The sequence below is a fragment of the Hesperophylax consimilis genome, chromosome 7, assembly GCF_061612785.1.
Source record: "Hesperophylax consimilis isolate HC1 chromosome 7, BYU_Hcon_1.0, whole genome shotgun sequence".
In the NCBI taxonomy this organism is placed as follows: domain Eukaryota; kingdom Metazoa; phylum Arthropoda; class Insecta; order Trichoptera; family Limnephilidae; genus Hesperophylax; species Hesperophylax consimilis.
The window spans coordinates 1231918-1256494 of NC_142842.1; the positions used below are offsets into that span (position 1 = coordinate 1231918).

The 24577-nt window shown below is 33.9% G+C and overlaps 1 protein-coding gene across 1 annotated transcript; it reads left to right on the top strand.

Moving 5' to 3' along the window:
• The first annotated feature begins 1102 nt into the window (after window positions 1-1102).
• Window positions 1103-23191, top strand: LOC149422112 (uncharacterized). Its single transcript, XM_089633605.1, has 2 exons — window positions 1103-1501; window positions 21720-23191. Exons 1-2 carry the CDS (start codon window positions 1398-1400, stop codon window positions 22012-22014), a joined length of 399 nt encoding a protein of 132 aa, XP_089489731.1. The 5' UTR covers window positions 1103-1397; the 3' UTR covers window positions 22015-23191.
• The last annotated feature ends 1386 nt before the right edge of the window (window positions 23192-24577 follow it).

Genomic DNA, 24577 nt, shown 5'->3' on the forward strand with positions numbered 1-24577 from the left:
TAGATTGCCAATTAGGAAAGCACCTATGAATAATAAAATTCCGAAAGAAATTACTTCGTCAAAAAATATAAAACGTTTAAGCTTTAAAAATTAAAACAAAAACTTTCTGCCAAAATCATTGATGTTTAGTATGCAATTGAATATCTTAATTTTTTTTTAATATGTTTGCCTCATAATATTGTATATTTATGTGTGTATATTATTTGCCCGCATGGTTATGTGAGCTAATTTAAAATGATTAAATATATCATTCAAGAAGAAGATAAAACTAATAAATCGAAACGAAACATGAAACAGAACAAAAGAAAACGGTCTCAACTGGGAATTGAACCCAGGATCTTTGTCTTACCGGTACAACTTCACCATTGGAACCTAATTATTATACGTCATATTTCAAATTCAGAATTAACAATATCATCTTGCAACTAATTTTTCCCGTATTTTGAATTTTACAAAGTTCTAAAAAAACTGTTTGTAATTGTATTTATATAAGATACCCATTGACTTTTTCTAAAAGTCTAAATGAATATTCTATTTTTGAACAGAACGTTTTTTCTTCACTAACATTTGAAGCTAATATCGATCAATATCCGTTATATCCATCAATTTTGACGTCAGTGGCTAAGTTGGCATCGCGTTGGGGTCCCACCCAGACGTAGTGTGTTCAATTCCTCGGCTAGCTAAGTCCTCCATCACAACACAAGCAACATTTTCCGCTTACTGTGGTGATAGTAGGAGAATTTCAAATATCGTCAGGTTACTAGCAAGCCCGGGAATGTTTATCTTTCTTTTTAAAAATTTATAAAAAAAATAACATATCGTTGAAGAGTTAAATAATACCAACAAACCAATAAACCTAAAGTTATTAAAGAGAAGTTGTTCCAATAAAAAAATATGATATAAATATACTAATACTAATCAATTCCAATAATAGATAAAAGTACTTATCTAACATTCAGAGCTGATAATCATTACTGCCGACCTTAATAAAATGTTCCGCATCGCTTCGAATACTTCAGTGCATATTGCTTCAATGTCCTTATCACTTCACTTTCCCCAGTACGCTCTTCGTGCTTCATTCCCCAATCCCCACTTACTTCACACTTCACTTCCCGCCCACACTTCGGCTAGGCAACACCTATCACACATCAAGTGGACAAATATTGCAGAACTGTTCTGAAATATCGATAACCGAGTGTATTCAATGTAAATCATTACCACGCGACAGTCAAAGTGTTTTTTCGTGTTCGTAAGTTGTTCGCAGCTCAATAACAAAATTATAACTCAACACAACATTGTGTAAAGTTAAACAGTTGCATAAGTGAAGTTAATAAAACGAATTAAGAGTATTGTTGTTGTTTGGTACATGTGAAAAGTTTCAAATAATAGCGGACAATATGGAGTTAAGTTTTTACAACAGAGTTTGGGAATCTCTCTATTATGTGCTGGTTGTGGTTTCGTGGAAGTTCAGACTACTTTGGGAGTATTTGGAAAATAACAGGTAATACATATTATTGATAAATTAATTAATTTACAGGTAGCTGTTTTTTTCGTAATGATTTTATACGTCAAGACTGTTTTTATAGTAAATACAAACGTACCTGATCAGTTAATAAATAAGCACCTACCAATTAACAGGTAGGCATGATGCGAGTACTCAGATTATACACAAGTATACTCCTTACATTACAATATTAATATTTGAATAAAAAAAGCTTTACAATCTTATGCCGAATATTATATTATTTTGTGGTTTTATAATTTTTCTAGTGCACGGCTTTGCTCGGGACTTATGAATATTTACGGGTAAAGTTTTGAGGTTATGATGATTTCATACAGTTTAGCCGGCGTTAGCAATATAAGCGCCCGGAAATATATGTTTTACGACTTGATTGCAAAACATAGATTTTTCTGTACTTTCTATAAATATAACATGCGTGTGTTATATACAGGGTGTATCGGCACTAACCCGACAAACTTTAACCAGCTATTCCTTAGCACATTTGGAGTAAAAAATGTTATGGCACTTTGCTGTCCGGTAGCATTTTTTTTTTCAATTAAAAACAAAAATATTAAAAATTTCCACACTCCATCACTGTCATTGGCATTGCTTTTCTTGTTCAACAGCTGTTATAAGCAAATATGTCGAAAAGCGTCTTCACTCTTTCGCACACACTAAATAATAATAGTTAAAAATGAGACGAATGGTGCCGTGCCATTTCGTTGTGATTGTAAAAGCGCGCCAATATAGGAAAACACGTACATTATTCAACGGAATTCGAATAAAATATTGCCAGATGGTTTTTCAAATTTTGACAAAGGATAAAACAGTGGTGACATGTGGTGAAAATATGAATAGTAAATTTTTTTATTAAAAAAAAACGTTACCGGACAGCAAAGTGCACATAAGATTTTTTACTCCAAATATGCTAAGGAATAGCTGGTTAAAGTTTGTCGGGTACGTGCCGATACACCCTGTATATAAGCCTTCTCGAAGAAATTCTCTAAATTATAGTGAAAACCCTATCAAAATCTGTTGCGTAGTTTAAAAGAACTAAGCGCACAGACGCGGAAAGTTACTGTTATATATAATTTAGAGATTAGAGATTAGCACGAACCTGTGAAAAATCATTGGAAATTGTAAATCCAAATTAAAAAAAAAAACACAATTAAAATACGGTAAAATTGCAGAAGTACGTTGCACACTCAGTACCTACCCATTTTTTTAAATGGCACTTGGTTTCAGCTTCACTGCAAGAAACTGCAATTTGGGTCGGGATAGATGGTAATAGATACATTCACGTCTTGTCAATGATTAAACTTCCCTTGTTAACTTTAAATAATACAAACTAAGAGCATAATAACCTATTGTGTGCATATTATCTCCCCGATATAAATAATAATAAATAGTAATAATGAAGCTGAAATCAAGTTTTTATATTTTTTAAATCTGTCTATTTAATATTATATTACCGGTTACTTTAACGCTTGTCTGTGTTTGTTCAAACACATTTCCAAATTTGAAAATGACTCTTAAATTCAAAGCAAATCCAAGTTCATTGAACAGGAGTTGCAAGACAGGACAGGGCAAGAGGAAGGCGGGGTATGTCACTTATAGATCGCTATTCTAATTAGGTACGTAAATAGTAGTCCCACGGGTCAGTAAGAAATCAACATGAGCCAAATGCTGCAAGACACTGTGCCGAAAAGTCCCACACTGAACAGCGACCCGTGGGACGGCAGGCTTACTCACATCGAATAAAGACGCATTCGCTCGTATTTCCTTCAATATTTCTTTGTTTAAAAATATAATGAATTAATTATTGCGTATGTACCGGGCGCAGACAAATGCGAGTAATTTGTTTTAATATTTTAACAACTTGCAGAAAGTGTATTTTCATAAAGTAATTAAATTAACGCCAAATATGAATGCGTAGATTATAACATTACGTTTACCCTTAATTTTATCCTTCACGAAAAATACGGGGCAAATAGCCCCGTACAAAATCAAAAGATATGTTTTTTCTTCATATTCCTCTGGAAAAACACGGGTTTGAAAGTGTTAAATGTGATTGCAGTAACTTTGCTTATAAGTGAAGTTAGCGTGTTTATTTTCATACCTTATTATTAGTCCTTTTTGGGTCACTGTGCCTTGCCCTTGTGCCTGCTTTACACGCGAGGGACTCACTGCAATGGGCACGGCATAGTAACCCAGATACAAAGCATGAATAAGGGAAACTTTCACTCTTTTACATTAAATAATGTACCACTAACCACTCATCACTCACCACCTACAATACGTATTGTATTGCTAATTGCATATCGAGGCGGAAATTGAACCCTCAACACAATTAATAGCTTATTGGACAAATAACACAGACATAATAATTATTATGTTATTATGTTAAGTTATCATCTAAATGTGGCACAGTTTACAGTGCTATATTATGGCGCGTACATATTTGCAAGCCGTACCGCGATCCGAACCAAAGAACGAGCGGGAAAAGAACGAACCAAGGATTGGAAAATGGGTACGTGATTTGAAAATGTATTCCCGCGTAGTGCGTTAAATTCAAGTACAATGAACTTATTATTTTCAAAATTGGAACTGATAAGTATAAATCATATCAGAAAAAACAGCAAATTAGGAACCAAATCATTTTCTTAATAATGTATAATAACAAATGTGTATTTATTTTGTTTAAATGTTTGACAGATTCTTACAGATGTCCTAATTATTTTTATTCGAAAGGTACATTTGAAAAGAGGCAAATATTTTTTTCATTAAATACTTTCAGCTTCACAAATCCAACAATTATAATATCCCGTGATTTTTCGGCGCGCGTATGTGCTAGAACACATATAAAATTTCCGGTTTATAATCCTATGGTTATGTTATATATTTTTGATATAAAAACATTTCTGCATTACTGCAAAATCATGTGTTTTCGGTTTGCAAATTTGATCGCCTGGAAATATTCTAGAGGCTTTAATTAATCTTGGCGTTTGAAACAATCGAGGGTTTTTATAAGCCCAGAAAAAATAAAGTATCCGGCCTACAGAAAATACTTTGAAGTTCAAAATCTCATAATTATGAACCCCATTTTGGGTATGATTTTATTGTACGGTGTGGAAAATTATTTTCTTATATAAAATGAACATTTAAATATACCTACGTATGTAAATTTAAATGTCCCTGAATTCCTGTTCTTGTATGTGACTGAACTTCGCAAAAAATTAACTTTTTTCGACGTTTTTTTTGCTTGCATAATTCAAAACAAGCGGCTGGTGTTAAGTAGGAATTAAAAACTTATCGCCATCTATACATATAAGGAGTGTTGTTGGTAGCGGTCCGATTCCAAATGTTACACGGCGTGGTATTATTTTATTAATATTAACATTCCGTCTTCATTAGCAACATTTCACACTACTTGTCTAGCCTGTTCCTATATTAATTACTTATTCTACATTTATTTTATTTTTAGGAAAAAGAACAACAATGTTCGCATCCTATAAAGCACAAAGCCACTATCTCTTGTAGTCTGTTGATTATGTTCAAGGTTTATCGTATGTCGTTTGTCTTGTATGGGCGGTATGGTGTATGGCACAGGTTGTTTTTTGTCCAACCTGATTGTAGTCGGTTGGAAATTATGGCTAGTGACTGACCCTGGGAAGCAGCGAATCCTGAAACGTTGACTTGTATCTTCAGTGACCACTGAAGATACATGCCGATACGATAGGATAGAAGTGTGTTTTGATGCGTCCGTGCGAATGAGATCAGTTTCTCGTTACTAATTACACTAAAGCCCCAACTGCTCCCAATAATTGTCTGTTGAAAGGAGCGGGGAAGGGAAAGAGATAGGGAATTCCCGAGTTTTCTCTACACGAGGGAGTATGGGGTACCCGTGACTCTATCCTACTGACTTTCTTTTTGGTAAGCTCGGAATGGACCATCTACGGGTCAGAAGAGATGTTCACATTGCTACACATTTCTTCAGACTGATTCATGGATGGTTTTAAAAGTCGGTCATCACGGAGAGCATTCATTTCTATGTTCCCGATGATTATCTCCGTCACTGTCACCGACAGCATAGACTATTTATAGACTGACACGTGAAATTTCCGTCTAGGAAAAATAGAGATTATTTCAAACATATTATTTTTTTAATGATAAAATAATGTTTAAGAGAAAGGGTTAGAAGCAATAATTGTTGAATGAAAAATCCCAGTACACATTGAATAATTTGGCGGGTTTTGAATAAGTCGACGTAGCGCAATTGGTATAGCACCTGACCGACGATCAGAAGGCTGCGAGTTCAATTCCCGTCGGCGGCATGTATTTTAATTGATAGATTTTTTCAATTTATCAATATAGTTGTGTCAGGCTAATAATTATTGCTTAAAAATAATATATTATTTATAAATTGACCGTTGCCGTTTGAGATGAATTCTATTTTTTTAATAACATGAATGTTTTGTGTAGGTAAATATAATCCAAAAAATGAACTTTTATATTGCGCCAACAAAAATATCATTTCTTGTTGTTGTTATTTTCTGGGAATTATTATTATATTTTATGATATATTTTTATTGTATAAACGAAATAAAAAGTAAGGTGGCAGTTTTTTTTATTGATTCTCTAAGTAAAAGGAATGTGCTTTCAAGATTTCGCATTCTACAATTTTTCGACGTTTTGGGTAAAAATTTGTCGTTTTTTTATTTGTGTCTGGGGCTTGGGGATCGAAAGGTCTTATGGTACGTATACGTATTTGCAAACCAAAATGCAAGCCGAAGCACCAAGCGGCGTTTCGCGCCATTTGCGATTGCTTCGTTACTTTCCTATAAGTTGAGGTTCAGCTCAGCAGTTCGGCTCATTGTTCAGCATTACGTTAATTTTTGACGTTATTTATTTTCTTTCAAATCAGTATATATCGCAATTCTCGGAATGACCGGTTCAGTGGCAGTGACGTTACCTTGTCAGGAATTGAGTTGGCTGACTGCTGACTGTCTGAAGCTTGAATCCCAAATTCCCCCCAACCTTCCTAAACACCTAACTGCCACTGCCCGCTACTGCTACTGCTGCGGCTACATGCCATCACGTCTGGCCTATTGTTGCTTCATGAAGGATGAACAGGGCTGCCTGTAATCTCTATCTTCCAAAAAAGATCAACTATGGCTTTTATAAAATTTGTCTTTTCCGTCTAATTTTGTCTAATCATTTAGAATCACCCCCCAAAGTTAGTACACTTTACCCTCGGACACCCTGTATTTGTTTGATTAAAAGTTATTCCAATAAATTGAATTTTAAATTTATTTTACTTTCTAAACAGCTATTTTTTGCTCCGCGCTTTTAAATATAGTCTAATTTATGTGATTTCCAAATTGTATGACCTATTGTCCGAGGGAATTGGAAATTATAATAAATAAGTTTTAATACTTAAAAGCGCTTTAAGGAATAAGAAACATAAAAAACGGCGAAAATCGTAAACAAATTGTTTACTGCGCACCTTTGTCATTATATAGATAGATATACATTACAATCTTTGAAGGACATCGTCTATTTTTCTTGAAAAAGAAGAATGTAGGTACTTACCTTTTGTCACTAATACACAATAAACAAACAAAATGTACAAACAATTGGGTACCTACTTTAGATTGTTGTTATTTGGAATTGTATTGAAATTAGATTATAAGATCTTCGTTTATTTAGCCCGATTTCGCCATCATTACATAGAGCAACAATGAAAGACGCTGCTGCGTAGGTACTAATATTACGTAGAAACTTGTTCCAATATTATAACGCGTTAAGCGGTGCTCGTAGACCGGATTCGATTGTTTTAGTTAGAGCGTTGGAAGAGTTGGAGGTGAGTTGAAGGTAAAAAAGCGTAACCTATTTTTTCGCTTCATGCCTCATCTAAATATAATATATACATCAATGTATCATTATATATTAATACTATCGTGTTACAAGCACCGAGATTCAGTTAGATAAAAAAACGATGTTGTTTGTAGCTAAATTATTCATAAACTTAAGTGCGTGTGTAATTACCTACTACGCCATAAATGAGAACACATTTATTAGAGATATTTTAGTTTTTAGGCTGGGAGGACCCCACTACGATTTCTAATCATAAAGATTGTCCAGTCGCTAAAATAAAACACATTGTTTCAAATACAGGGGCACACAAGGCGATACAAGACTGTAATAACGGGGGTTTGCTCGAGTTTTTACTGTAAAATTAGTGGTATGCAAAAGATTTTATTTTTCTAGACGCTGAATTAGTAACTCCTGAGCTATTCGCTTAGAAAAAATTGAGATTTTAGTAATACGTTCATCAGAAATACTTCAAATAAATCCCACGAAAGACCATTTCTTTAGGCCTGCTAGCACAAATTCAACCGTAGGTCCATCCATCACACTGTCACTTATTGCCACTTTATTTTAGAGATTTGTTAAGGCAAATTCAACCATAGGTCTGTCCAATACACCAGAGCCGCGCGTCGCATATTTTTGTGCATGTCTTCATCACTTACGTCGTTATGATTCTGATTTTATATTATGGTATTATTCCGTCCTGAACAATCACACGATTGCAGCGGAGTCATCCCCTTACACTCCGATTGTACATTGAGATTAAAAAATCTTTTATGCTTTTGTGTAAACATTTTATTTTTGATTTAAATTTAAAAAAATAACTCATTAAATTCTAAGAAAATAAAGATAAGATTGTTAAACTAAATTAAGATTAAAAAACAAACAACATTATGCATTATATATCACATACCTACTTCAGATTATATGGGAATGTAATGTCTAATGAAATCACGTGTAATTAATTGGTAGTTATCAAATTTAGGGCAGGTGTCAGCCCTGGTTACGATTGCCCTCTCGCGGTTCCGTCCAATGACGTAATAATGTACCCAATGTACCCAACTTGCACCCAATGCACTCAACCAATAGGGACTCTACTCACCACTCTATTGAATACTTAACTACATGTTTAGTACACAAAGAAAACGCATTAGTTAGTGGCAAATGGTGCTCTTGTACTTTAATAAAACTCGACGGTAGTAATATAACAGTAATTATTTTGGTGTTAAATAAATTTTAAAGAGAAGATTGGTTTGCGATTTTCACTAACAAAAGTATTTTCCTGATTTATTTTTGGGATGTCATGCCGTGTTACGCTTCCTCCTTCTTAGCGTTATAGTATCCATAATCAGGGCTGATGAGTAATTACCTACACATACATTACATTACACATCCGCCCTGATGATGAACATTGGCTAAAGAATGAGGTAGCGTAACACGGCATAATATCCCAAAAATAAAGATATAGAAAACATGAAAAGTAAAAATAAATATAATTAAAAAATGGTTCCAGATATTTCTTCAAAATGACAATTAAACCCACATTTAAAAAGTTATAGAGTCATTAAAAGTGATGAAACAAAAACTAGGTTAAATAGTTACCTATGTAACCTATTTAACCTAGTTTTTGTTTCATCACTTTTAATGACTTTATATCACTTTTTGTAGGTGTGTTGAAATGTCATTTTGATGAGATACCCGGTCACTATTTTTAAGCTGTTATGCCGTGCTGCACTACCTACTCCTTTAGCCAACGTTACGGACAGCTTTACACTGCCCATCATCATAGCAGATGTGTAGATCGTGGTGAAGTGTGGGTTTATGAATGTAGAAGCAATAGTATTGCAAGCGTTAATCATTTTAATATGTAGCCGTCTTAAATCGGATACAAAGAACTATTAAGCTTGGCCCTGATGACGGACTGAAACTCTGTCCGAAACTCTAGCTAAAAAAAAAGAATGCGGCATCGTAACCCAAAAAATAATACGTATATAATTATGTTCTGTTGAAAATACCATAACAGTTGCCGGGTTAAATAATATGTTGTTATTTTGTATGCATGACCTCCTGGCAGTCCAGCCCAAGGATCTTACCGCTCTGCCACGAAGGTCGTCAACCTACGGGTGGTTGTCAGATCACGATTTTAATTTATCGACAAACCCTGCGGAAAACAGTCTACCTTCGTATCTGTTACTTTTCATGGTCAATCTTTTTTATCGTAAGTTATCTTTTAAAGTCATGTTCCATAGTCGTGCTAACTTGTCGCAAATATCGTGCACATCACTTCCAACAATAATAATGTTAGATTTTAATACAAAGTTTAAAACAGCTACATAATAATTAGTATCCACACCATTTGATATATAACAAAAATCATTTAAAATTTTTAAATGTTTAGACACTCTTGAGTTAAACCTGATGAAATAATCCAACATTCAGCAAATGTTGGCGATGTTGGAAGTGGTAATAGCCGTGTTCCGTGTTTACTTTTTACTGACCAGATCTGACCAGACCTTTCCCGTGTCCAGCTTCAACTAGGGATGCTATAGTCTCACTGGCTCCGGACAGTTTGTACGTTGGTTAAAAAACTACATTCCTTATGATAACTTATCCACTAACGATTCAGACCTTAGATCGTTCGAAATTTGGTAAGTCATTGTAACAGAATAATTACATAATACAGGGTGCGTTTTATGTCCCAGGTCGATGTTTTTTTCTCAAATTACTGTTAAATGAAATACAATTATCTAATTTATATTTTATTGCTCGATTATACAGTCTTAAACATTATGTATGGAATATAATGGCCGTGGCAAAAAGGCGGCACATTTTTGCAGACTTCTGGCGTTATTTCAGCAATTTCGTTTTTTTCGAGGTTGTGGTTGGTTTATTGGTGTACACCTTTTTCTTGAAGTATCCCCTTAGAAAGATATCGTGGGGGCCAGTTGATATCACCACTTTTACACGACATTATCCGGTTAGTTACGTAATTTTCTCCACGTTAACAATTGAACAATGATTTAAATAAAATCTTTTAATAATTTCAACACATTGTTGAAGATTCTCTACGACTGTCAAATGCCAACTCACAAATGTTATCAAAACCAAAAAGGTGGCCAAAAAAAATTGACCTGTAACAAAACCTGAGCTAAAAGTAAAAACTTTACACCCCTTGTCAAAACCAGTAGACGCTAGGTAGGTGATCACTGTAATCAATCATATTCGTTTGAATTGTATTTCTTTGTGGCGCGGTTTTTGTGAAAACTAATCTCATGGTCGATGTGTTAGGACAATTTTAGGTATTATCAACGTATTAGGTATAGTTAGTGTTATGTATAATCAACGCCTTGGCGCCTTGACAATTCGGCGCCCGGATCGGACTGTTACCTTTGCGCCGGCATAGGGCCAGCCCTGATTGCTGGAAAAAATGAAACAAATTTTTGGTCGTTATAATTGGACATTTCTTTGTTAAACAGGCATATATCGATTGTTCGAAGCCCAAATGGCTTAAAATAACTAGAAGTGCATTTATAATGGATAGTTCCGGTAGCAAGTATCCAGTCACCCCACTGGCGCTGCCCCATTCTTTTAAATATTTAACGACTTCGATTTTATAAACTCGGTGCATTCAATATTTATGTCGGGGTATCTATAATAAAGACGTAAATTATAATAATTTGTTCATATTTTATGGCTCCATTTTTATTAAAGAAGTTTTCAAAGTATGTAATTCTAAGGCGTGATTATGGAGGCAATTGAAAACATGAAAGAAAAATGTATGGAAATGTTAAATCAAAAGAAACACTATAATAAGTATATTTGTTTATGTTACCTACCTTTTAATTCACAGAATAAATCATTTTTATAAAAAATATATTATAAAACTACAGGAGAATCAATTGATATTACCCAAAAACTGATTCTTAGTTATGTTCAAGAAAAAAATTAGATATCCAACTTATATACTGTATAAGGAATGCAATGTCATGATTGACCTCTAAAATGTGTCATTCGCAGTGCTGAACTCGTGAACCTAAAAAGAACAGTGCATGAGTGCGATTTTGTATGAATAAAATTGAACTCAAATCTAGAATGAGGGTAATTTCCTGACTTGGAATGATTTGAATGAAAGTCGTATTATTGGTAAGTAAGTACTATTTTTATTTTTATTTCATATTGTTAATGCGATTATAACTGCTTATGATATTTGGGGAATTTTTGATGACAGGGAATGGGATATAACTGATATGTCTTTATTCAAAGATGGACTTTATTAGGATGTTCTCCGAACTTCTGACAACATTCTACCTGAAGAATTAGTATTAAAATGAATTAACTCTTCAGGTAGGATGTTCTGTCAGAAGTTCGGAGAACAAACTTCAGGTAGAATGTTCTCCGAACTTCTGACAGAACATCCTACCTGAAGAGTTAGTATTAAAATGAATTAACTCTTCAGGTAGGATGTTCTGTCAGAAGTTCGGAGAACAAACTTCAGGTAGAATGTTCTCCGAACTTCTGACAGAACATCCTAACTGAAGAGTTAATTCATTTTAATACTAACTCTTCAGGTAGGATGTTCTGTCAGAAGTTCGGAGAACAAACTTCAGGTAGAATGTTCTCCGAACTTCTGACAGAACATCCTACCTGAAGAGTTAGTATTAAAATGAATTAACTCTTCAGGTAGGATGTTCTGTCAGAAGTTCGGAGAACAAACTTCAGGTAGAATGTTCTCCGAACTTCTGACAGAACATCCTACCTGAAGAGTTAGTATTAAAATGAATTAACTCTTCAGGTAGGATGTTCTGTCAGAAGTTCGGAGAACAAACTTCAGGTAGAATGTTCTCCGAACTTCTGACAGAACATCCTACCTGAAGAGTTAGTATTAAAATGAATTAACTCTTCAGGTAGGATGTTCTGTCAGAAATTCGGAGTATTTTATATTATTCTGTATTATAAATAAATAGAATTTTTCTGAACGTATCTGAAAACTGAAAACTGTTTTCAAAGGATGAAATGCGAAATAAAATTGTATTATTAGAAATGAACATATTTTTTTAAATACAAAAATTTTCAATGCAAACATAAAAAAAACAAATAAAAATGGCTCACCTTAAGTTTTTTGTAACTAAAATTACTGATAACAGAAAATATATATCATTATACAAATGTTTTACAAACGTGTTTGTCTCATTCATCTCACTTTTTTGTCGTTTCATATAAAAATAATATATTTAAGTTTTTTTTTGAAAGAAAGTAACATTTCCGGGTTACGAATAACCTGACAATATTTGAAAATCTCCTAAAAGTACCCATTTTATTACTTATGTGGCTTATTTCTAGATTTGAATATAAAGCGAGGTATTTTCTCGTTCTAACACTGTTTAGATCATTTCTTACCATGACAGTAAAGGAGATAAAAACGATTTCCGTGAGACCATATGAGTGGTTCCCAAAAACCAACAAATTAGCCTGAATTGTTCTCGAATATCTCTGTCCAGAGCCCATTAGGTTCATGGTTGAACCATTCGTGTTTAATGAAACATCGACCTCAAGGAAAACAGAAAATGACATCACCATCGCAGTAGTAACTAGTACGTAGTTGATCATTGAACCGTTTCATAATTTCACAATAACTTGATACAATTTTTAGTGCGACAACTATTTATAGCACAGATCAATGCTAGCTGATAAAGCCGTGATTAAGAGCATAATAGAATAATAATATGACTGTGTATAGTAATATGGTGTGACCACGTTGACTCATGTGTTATCATCATTGCGAGAAAACCCACTCATGGATGCGTGAGACGCCAAGTAGGTACTTGCCTACATGGTACACACATCGTATGACTTCTTCCACTGAGAACTCCGTTGTGACCTCTCTAGTGTTGCGTGCGTCGTTTATTGAGTAAGAGAGAGACGCTACAACTGAGCTATTAGCGGTATGCAGTATGCCTGTATATGGAAGTATAGCGTATGGTGACCTATTCTTATATCTTATGATTTAGGTAGGTAGGTACTTAAGACTAGAGCGCCTTGAATGCATTTAATATTCCTCTACTGAGAATACGGAAGTAAAAAAGTTCTTACCTACATAGTACAGTTACATCATCTTTAAAGAGATTTTCGCTTGTGCAGTGGTGGTGTACTGGATGTATAACAAAGTGCCTAGTACCTTTTAACGTTTGACGTTTACAAAGACCAGATTTAATGTTTAATTTCATTTTAAAAATCACTACCTAATTTTAAAGAGGAACTGTGGTCGAGCTGAAGGTTGATTTTAAATGGAGATTTTTTTTAGTTTTGAAGGGAATCTTTGGGCTGCGGGGTAAGAGGGGACTGCGGGCGGTGTTTTGAACTAGTTCGTAAAACTTTCGATACTAATCGGTGTGCACAGATGTGACTTTATTTAATGTTACCCAATTTCAAAAATTGCGTATATATCTAAGTGTGTGTGTGTGTGTGTGTGATTACCATCAGTTGACAGAATGCATTGTCATCGACAACAAGTCTAACTGCTCGATCGGATTTCGGGAAGTTGGTTAATTTCCCCTTCCAAGATTTGCCTTCAATCATTACCGAAAACAAAAATGTAATTCAAATAAATGAATTTAAAAATGAAGATTTCTCGGAACTCCTTCCCGAACCGGAATAAAATAAATAAAAGAGGTTTGTTGAGACGAAAAAAAAATGTTGATCAGAATTACCTACATAAATATAGGTAACAATTACCCATGATTAAGTATTTATTATAAAAGTGCGCTGATTGTACTCTTGCAGTGCACTGAGTGCACTCGTTATCAGGAAGTGTTGCTAATCTTTATAATATGGGCATATTTATAACTAACTATCGCGATAACTCTATCCCATCACGCCGTTTTCTGGTAGGGGCAGACAGACAGGATAGACCGTCAAACAAATCAGTTTTGAAACACACTATTTGCTTCATTCAAATTCATACATCGTCACATAGTCCTCTTCTATTTATTTATTTATTGTTTATTTGCAAAAACAGTATGAACCAGAACATTGCAATATCGATAATTAACATTTACAAAAAATGAATAACAAATAGGTACATTTACAAGTGGGACAAAGAAAAAAGTTTCAAATTTAGATTTACAATTTTAAGTATTGAATAATAATATTTCACGTTTAAATACGTTGTAGGACATGTGGAAAATATCCACATTTCCTGCGAGGCAGTTAATTAACATAGTGATTCTTCCCAAGGGCATCACCATTGGTAAGTTAGTTCTGCACCTAGGAAGAATCAAAAGCCTGTGTTGGCGGCCTCGCGCAAAATTATCCGGGACATAAAATCTTATTTTAGCCAGAATGTCTGGTATTGATACTAAACCGTTTAGTAGCTTATACGCCATCAGGAGTAATGCAACATCCCTTCTGGAACTGGGCTGCATACACCCAGCATTCCCAAGATAAATGCTGTTGGAAACAGCCATGGGTAATAACCAAACTCTCTCATGTAGAGGTATCGTAAAAACTTTTTTTGTATCTTCCCGACCATTAGTACATTGACAGTGTCCTCTGGCCCCCATACCTGAGATCCATTCTCGAGAATGCTACGCACTAAGCTAAAGTAAAGCAGCCTTATTACTGCAAGGTTCGTCAAGTCTTTCGAATTGTGTATGACAAAACCCAACATCTTAGTGGCTGATTTACAGATCTTTTCAATATGAGCGTGAAATGTTAAGCGAATGTCGTACACAATTCCTAAGTCCTTGCAAGTTACCATGTGCTTCAGTGACGTATCTTTCATTTTGTAATTAAAATATATGGTCTTGTGTGCCCTTGTAAAGCACATCACTGAACATTTTTGAAAGTTGAACCCAAGTTTGTTATCAATACTCCAGTCAATAATTGCATCGATATCTTCCTGGAGCTTTCTACAGTCTTCTATCGATCTTATTCTCAGAAAGAGTTTGATGTCATCGGCGAAACGTAGAAAACGGACGAATTTAATCTTTCCCCGAATATTGTTTATAAAAATTAAAAACAATTGGGGTCCTAAATTGGATCCCTGCGGCACACCAGAATTTGTGGGATATGCATTAGAGTTGAACTCACCATAGAACACGAATTGTTCTCTTTCACTCAAATAGTTACAAAAGAGTTTCAATAAGTTTTCCGAAAAACCAATTTCTTCGAGCCTATTTAGAAGCACTAAGTGATCAACTCTATCGAAAGCCTTTGCAAAGTCATGGTAAGATGCGTCAACTTGCTCGTTGTTATCGAGTGCTCTCGACAAGTAATCTGTAAATACCATTAAATTTGTAGTGGTTGATCGGCCATGTCTAAATCTATGTTGTTGTTCGATCAAGAATGTTATTTGATTTCTGTTATTCTGACTCTTGATATGACCCGACTCCTCGGGAGTTCCCAACTTATACCATTTACATTCGTGTCATATTCTTAGATGAATTAAATGGGAATATAGGTTACTGAGATAACGCGCGTGGTTTACGGGCAAGCATGTGCGCGGCGAGCAGTCTGAGCATAACGTTGATACAAAAATGTTCGTCGCACCTGCCGCTTTAAGCTCGCAACTGGTGTCGCGAGGAGGCAAGAGAAACGAGGGGCGTTCATAATAATATAGCCGTTTCACCTGTACACATATTCTTTGAATGGTTATCTCTTTCTAATGCGTTCCGTTCATTTAGCTATGTATGACGTTGTTAGTAGCCATTTCATTCATTCACACAAATTCGTTGCGGCTATTCTTTTCTCGTGCTTTTCGTTATTCGATTTCAATCTAGAAACAGGAACGTGTCATATTTGGTGTTCGATTAGTAATACACTCCTTTCATCGCACAATTACAATACATGCAAGAAATAGGCGACCTGATTTCGTTATGCCTACATTATTTTACTATCGTGACTGCGGGCTTGATAGCGAGTCTAGGTACAAATGCACTACAAAAGATAACAACGCGATTATTTTGATTAGCATTAAAAGTAGTTCCTCGTGTTTCTTATCATCAAAATAGAATAATCTTGGCAAAACATCACCTTTTCTAAGACTTACCTCAATAATTCACCTTAATTTAAAAAAACGTTATATCTTTATATGATAAGAAACGTGAGAAATGATTTGTCTATTCTGACATCGTGATTTACTAAAAGTTTACCAGGAAACCTGTTGATTCATTCGTTAAAGCCTGCAATCCTGTTTTTAACCGGATTAACAATCATTTAAAGAGATTTTAAATAAATTAGCAATACTCATTTTTCTCCTCGTATAATGTGAAGTTGTGAAGAAACCTATTTATTTACGTATGTTCAAATTGTAAGTTACTAGTGAACCAAGGAGCTCACTTCTCTATCACTGAGATCTAAAAAAATGTAACACTCCCATTAAATTGGGTAGGTACTTATATAGTCAGTATTTAAAATGGATTACCTACCAGTATAATACCAATGCCCTTTGGTCATTATCTAAAATTTAAACCACAGCATTACTACCTACTCATATTGTTACACCATCGTTACTTACACAAAATCAAATCGCATCGCTTGTGTACATCGACTAAATATGACTACATCAATTCTTGTGTAGATATTCGGTGCATTAATTTATTTTTATATATTAAGATGTGACAAGTTTAGTACCAGATACACACATCAGCGTCGTCTCGGTCAGGTCCGGACTTGAGCCTAGGGTTCCAACCTTGGGGTGAGGGCCCCGGCGCGGCCAGGGACTGATTTTTATTTATTTTAAAACATTAATTCCACATAGGAGGTCCCGATAGGAAATATATTACGTTTAAGGCATAATATGGCATCTTTGGAGATGCTGTGAATGTATTTTATGTACACACTGAGGATACAGGAATTAAAAAATTCAATTTTCATATTTGTATGTAAGCGGAAATGTTGCTTGTGTAATGTAATGATGCAGGGTTTTGCTAGCAATTGTTTGAACTTGCGACGCCTGGATGGGGATTTTGTCCACTCGTCTACTAGCCAGTTTAGCTGATGCATTTTAAAGGTTTCCGTTTTAAACAACACGAAAATATCAAAGGACTTTCTTCTAAATATTGTTGGGATACAGACTCACCGAAAAATAGAAATCGAAAGCATACCTATATTGGTTTGCTCTTTTAGATAAATTTTCGCCTGCGGCGCTTTTTCCGTGTGTTTGTGAATGCAATAATCCATATTCCACTCCCCTCACCTAGACCACACACCTATCCCAATCGATGAAAACATGGAAAAATTTCACCCTCGGCGCTTTCCCGTGTCTTTGTGAGAGTTGTAACTAATTTCCATTTTATTCGTTCTCGTCACTTACTCCAGTTTGGGGTGCCATAGTTCCATAGGCTCCGAGGTTTTTAAAAATTTTCTCACAATATATCTCCAAATAATCACGATTACTACTTCAATAAAATTATATTAAAAAATATGGTTTGTTTGGGCCCCAAACTTGTATGCCCAATGCCCATGGCCACTTCACGGCTTTAGGAGGCCCTCTTCATAACCCCGACCAATATTTCTAGTTTATTCTGACTACTTCCTTGTTCCTTCCCTCTAGCTTGGCTGATTACACTATTACACTTAGGTGTATTATTATAATATTTTCCCTCAACAATCGTATCTTTGTGGTTTATCCTATTCCACACTAACATCGCATTCCATTGAGCTTCCGTCATATTTAATTGTAATGTGTACATTCCAGAATGTGCCAACATTATGAAAGAGTCTAGATAAAAATAAATGGTTTTATTCATTAATATTCTTTCAATAAACAATAGCTACTAATATTCCATTTAAAAAACACAAGTTTCTGAAATGTACATAATATAAAACTATTTATTTTGTGTATTATTGTTATAGTTTTAATTGATAGAACTCCATTTTAATAGAAGTTTTTTTTAAATATTTTATGATTACTATATTGAATTAATATTAAATTGATTATTCTTTGATTTCCAAGTAAATTATCAGAAATCCCGTTACTAATACGGAACAGGGCCGGCCCCATGCACTCAATTGGGTGGGCGTCCTTAAGAAGCCAAAACGCAGATAATACCTTACACCCAATACAGTGCCCTTGAGGTATTTACTAACGCCAGGCGCCGTTCGAATCAGAGCCGGAAGGCGACATAAGACTCTAATAACGAGGGTTTGCTGACGCTCACATTTCAATTATTTCTGATGAACGTATTACTAAAACCTCAAATGTTTGTAGAGGGAACCCTACGGATGTAAGTTATTTATATTTCAGATTAATAAAAACAGAACCATCCCATGAAAATATTTTATGTAAAATTTTATAAAACGTTTTTCATCTATAAAATTATATTAATATTTTATTTTTCTAGACGATGAACTAGTAATTTCTCTATGTATCCCTCTAGAAATATTTGAGATTTTAGTAATACGTTCATCAGAAATAATTAATATATACCCTGCGGAAAGATCGATTTTCTGGGCCTGCTAGGGCAACGTCGACCGTAGGTCCGTCCATTACGCCGGTCCGAGCGCCGAATATTGTTTGTACATGACTTCATCACTTATTTCGTTAAGATTCCCATTTTATTTTAGAGATTCGATATGGAAAATTCAACCGCATGTCTGTCGAATACACAGTGCAGCGCGTCGCATATTTTTGTGCACGGCTGCTTCACTTACGTCGTTAAGATTCTGGATTATTTTAGGGCATTGTCTCGACTTTGTTTCTATAATTTTCTTGAAAGTCAATAAGGGCGTAGGTAATAAAAATAAAGCAATTTGTCAAAAGATTTACACTATGAGAACCTATGTAGAAATAATATATCTAAATAAATAGATCGTCTATTAGCGGCTTCACCACAGTTTGATAATACCTAATACCTAGTTTAATAATTACACAGCAAAACTTGTTTATATATAACGTTACTACATAATTATTAAACACACTTAAACATTTAGTATTTTTATTTTCCTTTACTTTATATATTCTAAACAAAAGTGCTTTTATCCTAGGACCCTAGCAAAAAATAATACCTTCGTTTTCACTAAAAAATGAATATAATAATTTTTATCTTCCCCATTGTTATTTTTTCTGTTTTATTTGCGTAGGTATCTGTCTACATTCCAACTTACGACCCGTTTATTGTGCTTATCTGTTGTTTTTATTTAGTTCTTTCATGGCTAGATAATAAATAGAGAATAGAGATTACGCAAAGAAACATTCTGATGTTAGGGCAGGTATTTTACTTGCTTCATGCGCAATTCAATTCAATTCTCATGATAATGGGTGAGGAAAACCAACACATTCATGTATGTATTTCTGAAAAAAGGGGATTTTTTAAGATAGGGAAAATGTACTCGTAAATGATAAGAACCTTTAAAGAAAAATAATATATTTTACTTGTAAATAAATACTCTACTTTTATCCCGCAATAAACCTACGGAAATAGTGGATATTATCAAACATACTAATTTACGTTGGCTGTGCTGTACGTGAAATCTGGTCTTGAACTCTAAATTTCCTTTGAATGTAAGTGGGAGATACAAGATAATACAAAATATAATATAAAACTGTAGATATTGTTACACTTAAACAGGATTTTTGAACGAGTATATCTCGTAGGTATATGAAATTCAATGAGGTTAAGTAAATTAGGGCCGTCTATATTACCATTTACAATTTTGAACTTAAATATTAAGTCGGGTATATTTCTTTGATCTGAGAGTTTTAATAATTTTAGTTCTTTCATTACGTAATTATAGTTTATGCTTTCAACGGGAATACCGAGATGGTGTTAACATAATGTGTAATATCCAGAGATGTGCAAAATGGGTACCCAAAACCATTTGAAATGCAAAATGGAAATGGGTCAAAACTTTTCCATTTGAAAATGCAAAATGCAAAATGGTTTTTAGAAAAGCATTTCAAATGCAAAATGCAAAATACCTATTTTCAAAATGCATTGAAAATGCAAAATGGTTTTTCAGGTCAAACAATTAAAATAATTATAGAATTTTTAAACAATTTTGTCATTTAATAATGGACATCAATGTAGAACAAACATATTACATGATGGTACATCCAAAAACACCACGACTACAGATTATGAAGCCACAAAAAATTTGCGCGGGTCTAATGTTGCCAACGTAAAAACATAGAAACTGCTATCTAATATTTAATATTACAGCGTCATGGCCCCATGTTCAGTATTTGAATCAGTATTTTTTGTGATGGTATCACTCAATTTCCAGGGCTCCTACCAGGGAGCAACTTGACAAATGTAAATTATATCTCATAGCGAGGTTGAGGACCGACTGATATTTGGGGCTAATGAAAAAAAGATGAGTGGAGATAGTAGGAAGAATGTTGCAAAAAAGCATTTAAAATGGAAAATGCATTGAGAAAAGCATTTAAAATGCAAAATGCAAAATGGTTTTTAGAAAAGCATTTAAAATGCAAAATGGAAAATACCTATTTTGCATTTTGCATTTCCATTTGAAATGGATTTATTTGAAATAAAGCACATCTCTGGTAATATCATATATGATATAAGTACTTATAAGTAGAAAATTGGTCCCGGGGAGATATGACAATCGATTGAATCAAATTACCGGTTTGTGGCCGAGTTGTCCAAAGCGTCATGTTCCAACACAGGCGTCACAGGTTCAATAATCTGCTAGTTATCGTCAGTCACATATGACGTTTCAGTTCGATCATCGAACCTAATTCAAACCCGTTCGTTTGCCGCCCGAAACTAAAGCAACTTTCTTCAACTAACAAACGGTCCAATAATTCGTCACAGGAGGATTTATAAATTTATCCCCGAACTCTGTAACATCCGCATATAAATGGGCATGCGCGGTTTCGCGGAATGCCTAGGAAACGTACACAATGCATTTAGAAAAAGTTCGGTTATTGGCATTCACCTTCACTGTTCTTCATCATTGCACAAGCAATGTTCTCCGCTCATGGTAGTACAATGCACGAGTTCGGGTAAAAATATCATCAGATTATTCGCAAGGGGAATGTTTGTCTTCATTGTTCAAATGTACGAATGTGGATGAGATTTATCTGGAGACCGATAAATACCTCTTAGAAGATGTAGTTGAACTGATTGGCCGTTCAATATTTAACTAACTGAAGTTCTAATTAATTCATGTTTTGATGGTTGACTTACTTCAACTGTTTGTAGTTTTTCGAAACCTAGAGAAATCGTTTCTCAATTTTTCACAACGGATCCACTTTTACTAAACACCTCCACCATCTAAAAGTATTTGGTATGAAAAACAAAAGAAAGTATGTTAGTTATCTCTATTCCGATTGTTCTAGACTTTTATAGCAATTTAATATAAAAACCTTTCTTTTTATTTCCAGTGCACCAGAAGGCTCCTGCTTGACACAAAAGACCCCTCCAAATCCGAAGACCTTCACCCCCGTCATGAGGTCTAAACGGCTCACATCTTCCAAAAGGATCCTGCACAGCAGCTACAGAAAACTGACCCCCATGTCCAGACAACTGAACAAGAACCTTTTTGGAGACACTAGCGCCCTGACGACCCTTCGCCCCACAAAAACCCTATTCCTCGACCCCCCGAATAATGACCTTCCAGAAGAAGAATTATTTTTCCAACCAATCAGATACAGCCATGAACTTTGTCGTGAATTATAAATATAATAATGGATTCGTTTTAAATTCCCGCTCACTCAATATCGATTGATTTAAGTGTTGCACTCTCTATAAATGTAATCTCGCTAAAAAATAATGTTACGATGCTAGAAAAATAGTTTAAGAAAATTAAAAACACTACGTGGACGGTCAATAAAAATGTCGATATTTACGTCAATTATGCGACCAATTGACCATTTACAGAGGCAATTGAAGCGATTCCCATTTGAGACTTTTCACTAATAACGAGATTCCCGTGAGAATTTTGCAATCATTAAGTTTTATTGAACATTTATATTTATCGTCTCCACATCGTGTAAAAAGTTCTTGTCCGCACAGACTGAGAATATCCAGTTCTGAATAATATTACATTTATTATAGTATCATGTATGGTTATGATTCGGTATTCGGATTCATTTGCAGATAACGCTTTATGATACTAAATTAATTGATCCAGAATCGTTGCATTAAGCATAGCATCAATTGACTTAGCTATGCTTAATGACCAAATCTGAAAATGAGTAATCAAGAATTCTTTACACTTTCTATTCCCACTCTCTTTCCCCTCCACAACTTTTCAAACAGTTTTACAAAATTCCCCAATTTTGGAAGCTACTATTACACTGGCTATCACATAAAAAAACAGTTCAAAGTAACTGAAACATAATTTAAAAATTTGTTTCGTAAATGTAATTCCACTAAAAGCAAATATGTTGCATCTAATCGTAAAATAATTTATTTTAGAATTTGTTGTGTAAAGTACAGTCATTTCGCCATATTACCATACTTTTAATTAAAAATATTATTTACTTATAATTAGTCATTGTGTGAAAAGTAGAAAACTTCGTATTTTTTATAAACCTGAAAAAATAGAGACTGCTTGATATTTGTTAGACTTAAAATGTTATCGACGTGAAAAAGGTAAATGATTTGTTACGACTTTTACCTATTTACGTTTTTCCATTAAATGTAGTGTTCAATGTGTTGGGTGAGAAAATATTATAATTTTTGAAAAACAGTAAATTTAAAAAAAGTACCACAGTAAAATTATTGATTTTGAACAGTCTGTTTTTTTTAATATTATTAAAAGATACATTCTAAGAAAAGCGACTGTATTGTGTTCAATTATTTCGCTTTGGTATTATAATTTTAAACATAAAATAATGTTATTAATAACAGCATAAAATGTTCAAAGTTCCTTAATGTCTCAATAGTATTACAATGTTTTGCTCAAACATTAATTTTATTAATAATTCTTTATTTATAATATAATACTTTTAGATTAAGATTGTGTCGAGAAAATGGTGGACGCCCAGTATCATATTTTTATAATTTTAAATGTATGATATTGTAGATAGTAATAACCTAATTATAATTTTATAGTGATGATGTTTTATTTATTTATATTTAAAAAAATATTTGGGTGTACACATCAAAATAAAACTGAAAACCAAAGACAAGTTTTATTTTTAACCTCTCCCCTTACTTAACCAAAATAATAATAATGTTTGATAATGAACTTATTGCTAAAGTATGCTTACTTATTGTTGAAAATGATGATGAATTTCTATGACTTATAAAAAAATCGTTTTGCCTTTTTATTTGTTTTAAGAAAGACGAAAAAAACTTAATTTCACCTTAAATATTTGAAAATCTTCTACCATTACAGTTTATTTATTTCAACATGAGGGAGAAACAGTGTAGGAACCCATGTATAAAGGTATTTAATTGGAATTTAAATTCAATTATGGCAGAAAATCACTCAAAAAAGTAAAAGCACAACTAGGCGTAATAAAATGAAAGCTATATTTTTGCTTACAGAGGCAGCCTACGAATATAATGGATAAAAATAAAATCCAGCTTCCATTAGGGGTGGGGCAAGAAGAGAAAGACGTATTTCAAAATTTTGCATTAAAAGTAATTTAATATCATATGTATTCTGTTCGCCGAAATAATAAATTAATAATCGCCGCGCGTGAGCCGGATTTTGTAGTTTCCCTTCGTTCGGCGTTAGAGCGTTGGATGCCAAATCGGACTAATTGGACGTATAAATTGGAACCTATTTTTATTTGCTTCATGTCTCATCAAAATATAATCCACTCGAGTGATTGGTGTCATATTATACATACATTTACCATATTATTTCATTAATACCATTCATCAAAATATCAATATCTAAACATATGAAACTGCTTACTGCGGTTTAAAGCAAATGAATTCAGATAGATTTCACCATCTATTCCAAATTTGTAGGTTCTATAAATTTGACACATTATGGCAAATGATCGCTCAAACGTTTTTGCAAACATGGCATAATTTGCTAAAAATCACCCCAGTGGTTAAATCACAGTAGAAATATCGGTTTTTTCATCACTTTTGTTCAGTTTACACTGTTTTCTGTGTATTTCAAATGCGCTATGTGCACATTTTTTTAAAATTTTAGGTAAAATCAGATACTGTTCTAGAAACAAGATAAAATTATCTTTCCGGTGTAAGCATTTAAAATAAAAATTACTGTTTCTAAATTATAAGATTTCAATTCAAAAAAGAAGTCGGGGTCGCCCGA

Excerpts from the sequence above, each read along its gene's own strand:
- LOC149422112 (XM_089633605.1), top strand. The coding sequence starts at position 1,398 with ATGGAGTTAAGTTTTTACAACAGAGTTTGGGAATCTCTCTATTATGTG. Across the intron at positions 1,502-21,719 it reads GAGTATTTGGAAAATAACAG|TGCACCAGAAGGCTCCTGCT; the intron begins GTAATACATATT and ends TTTTATTTCCAG.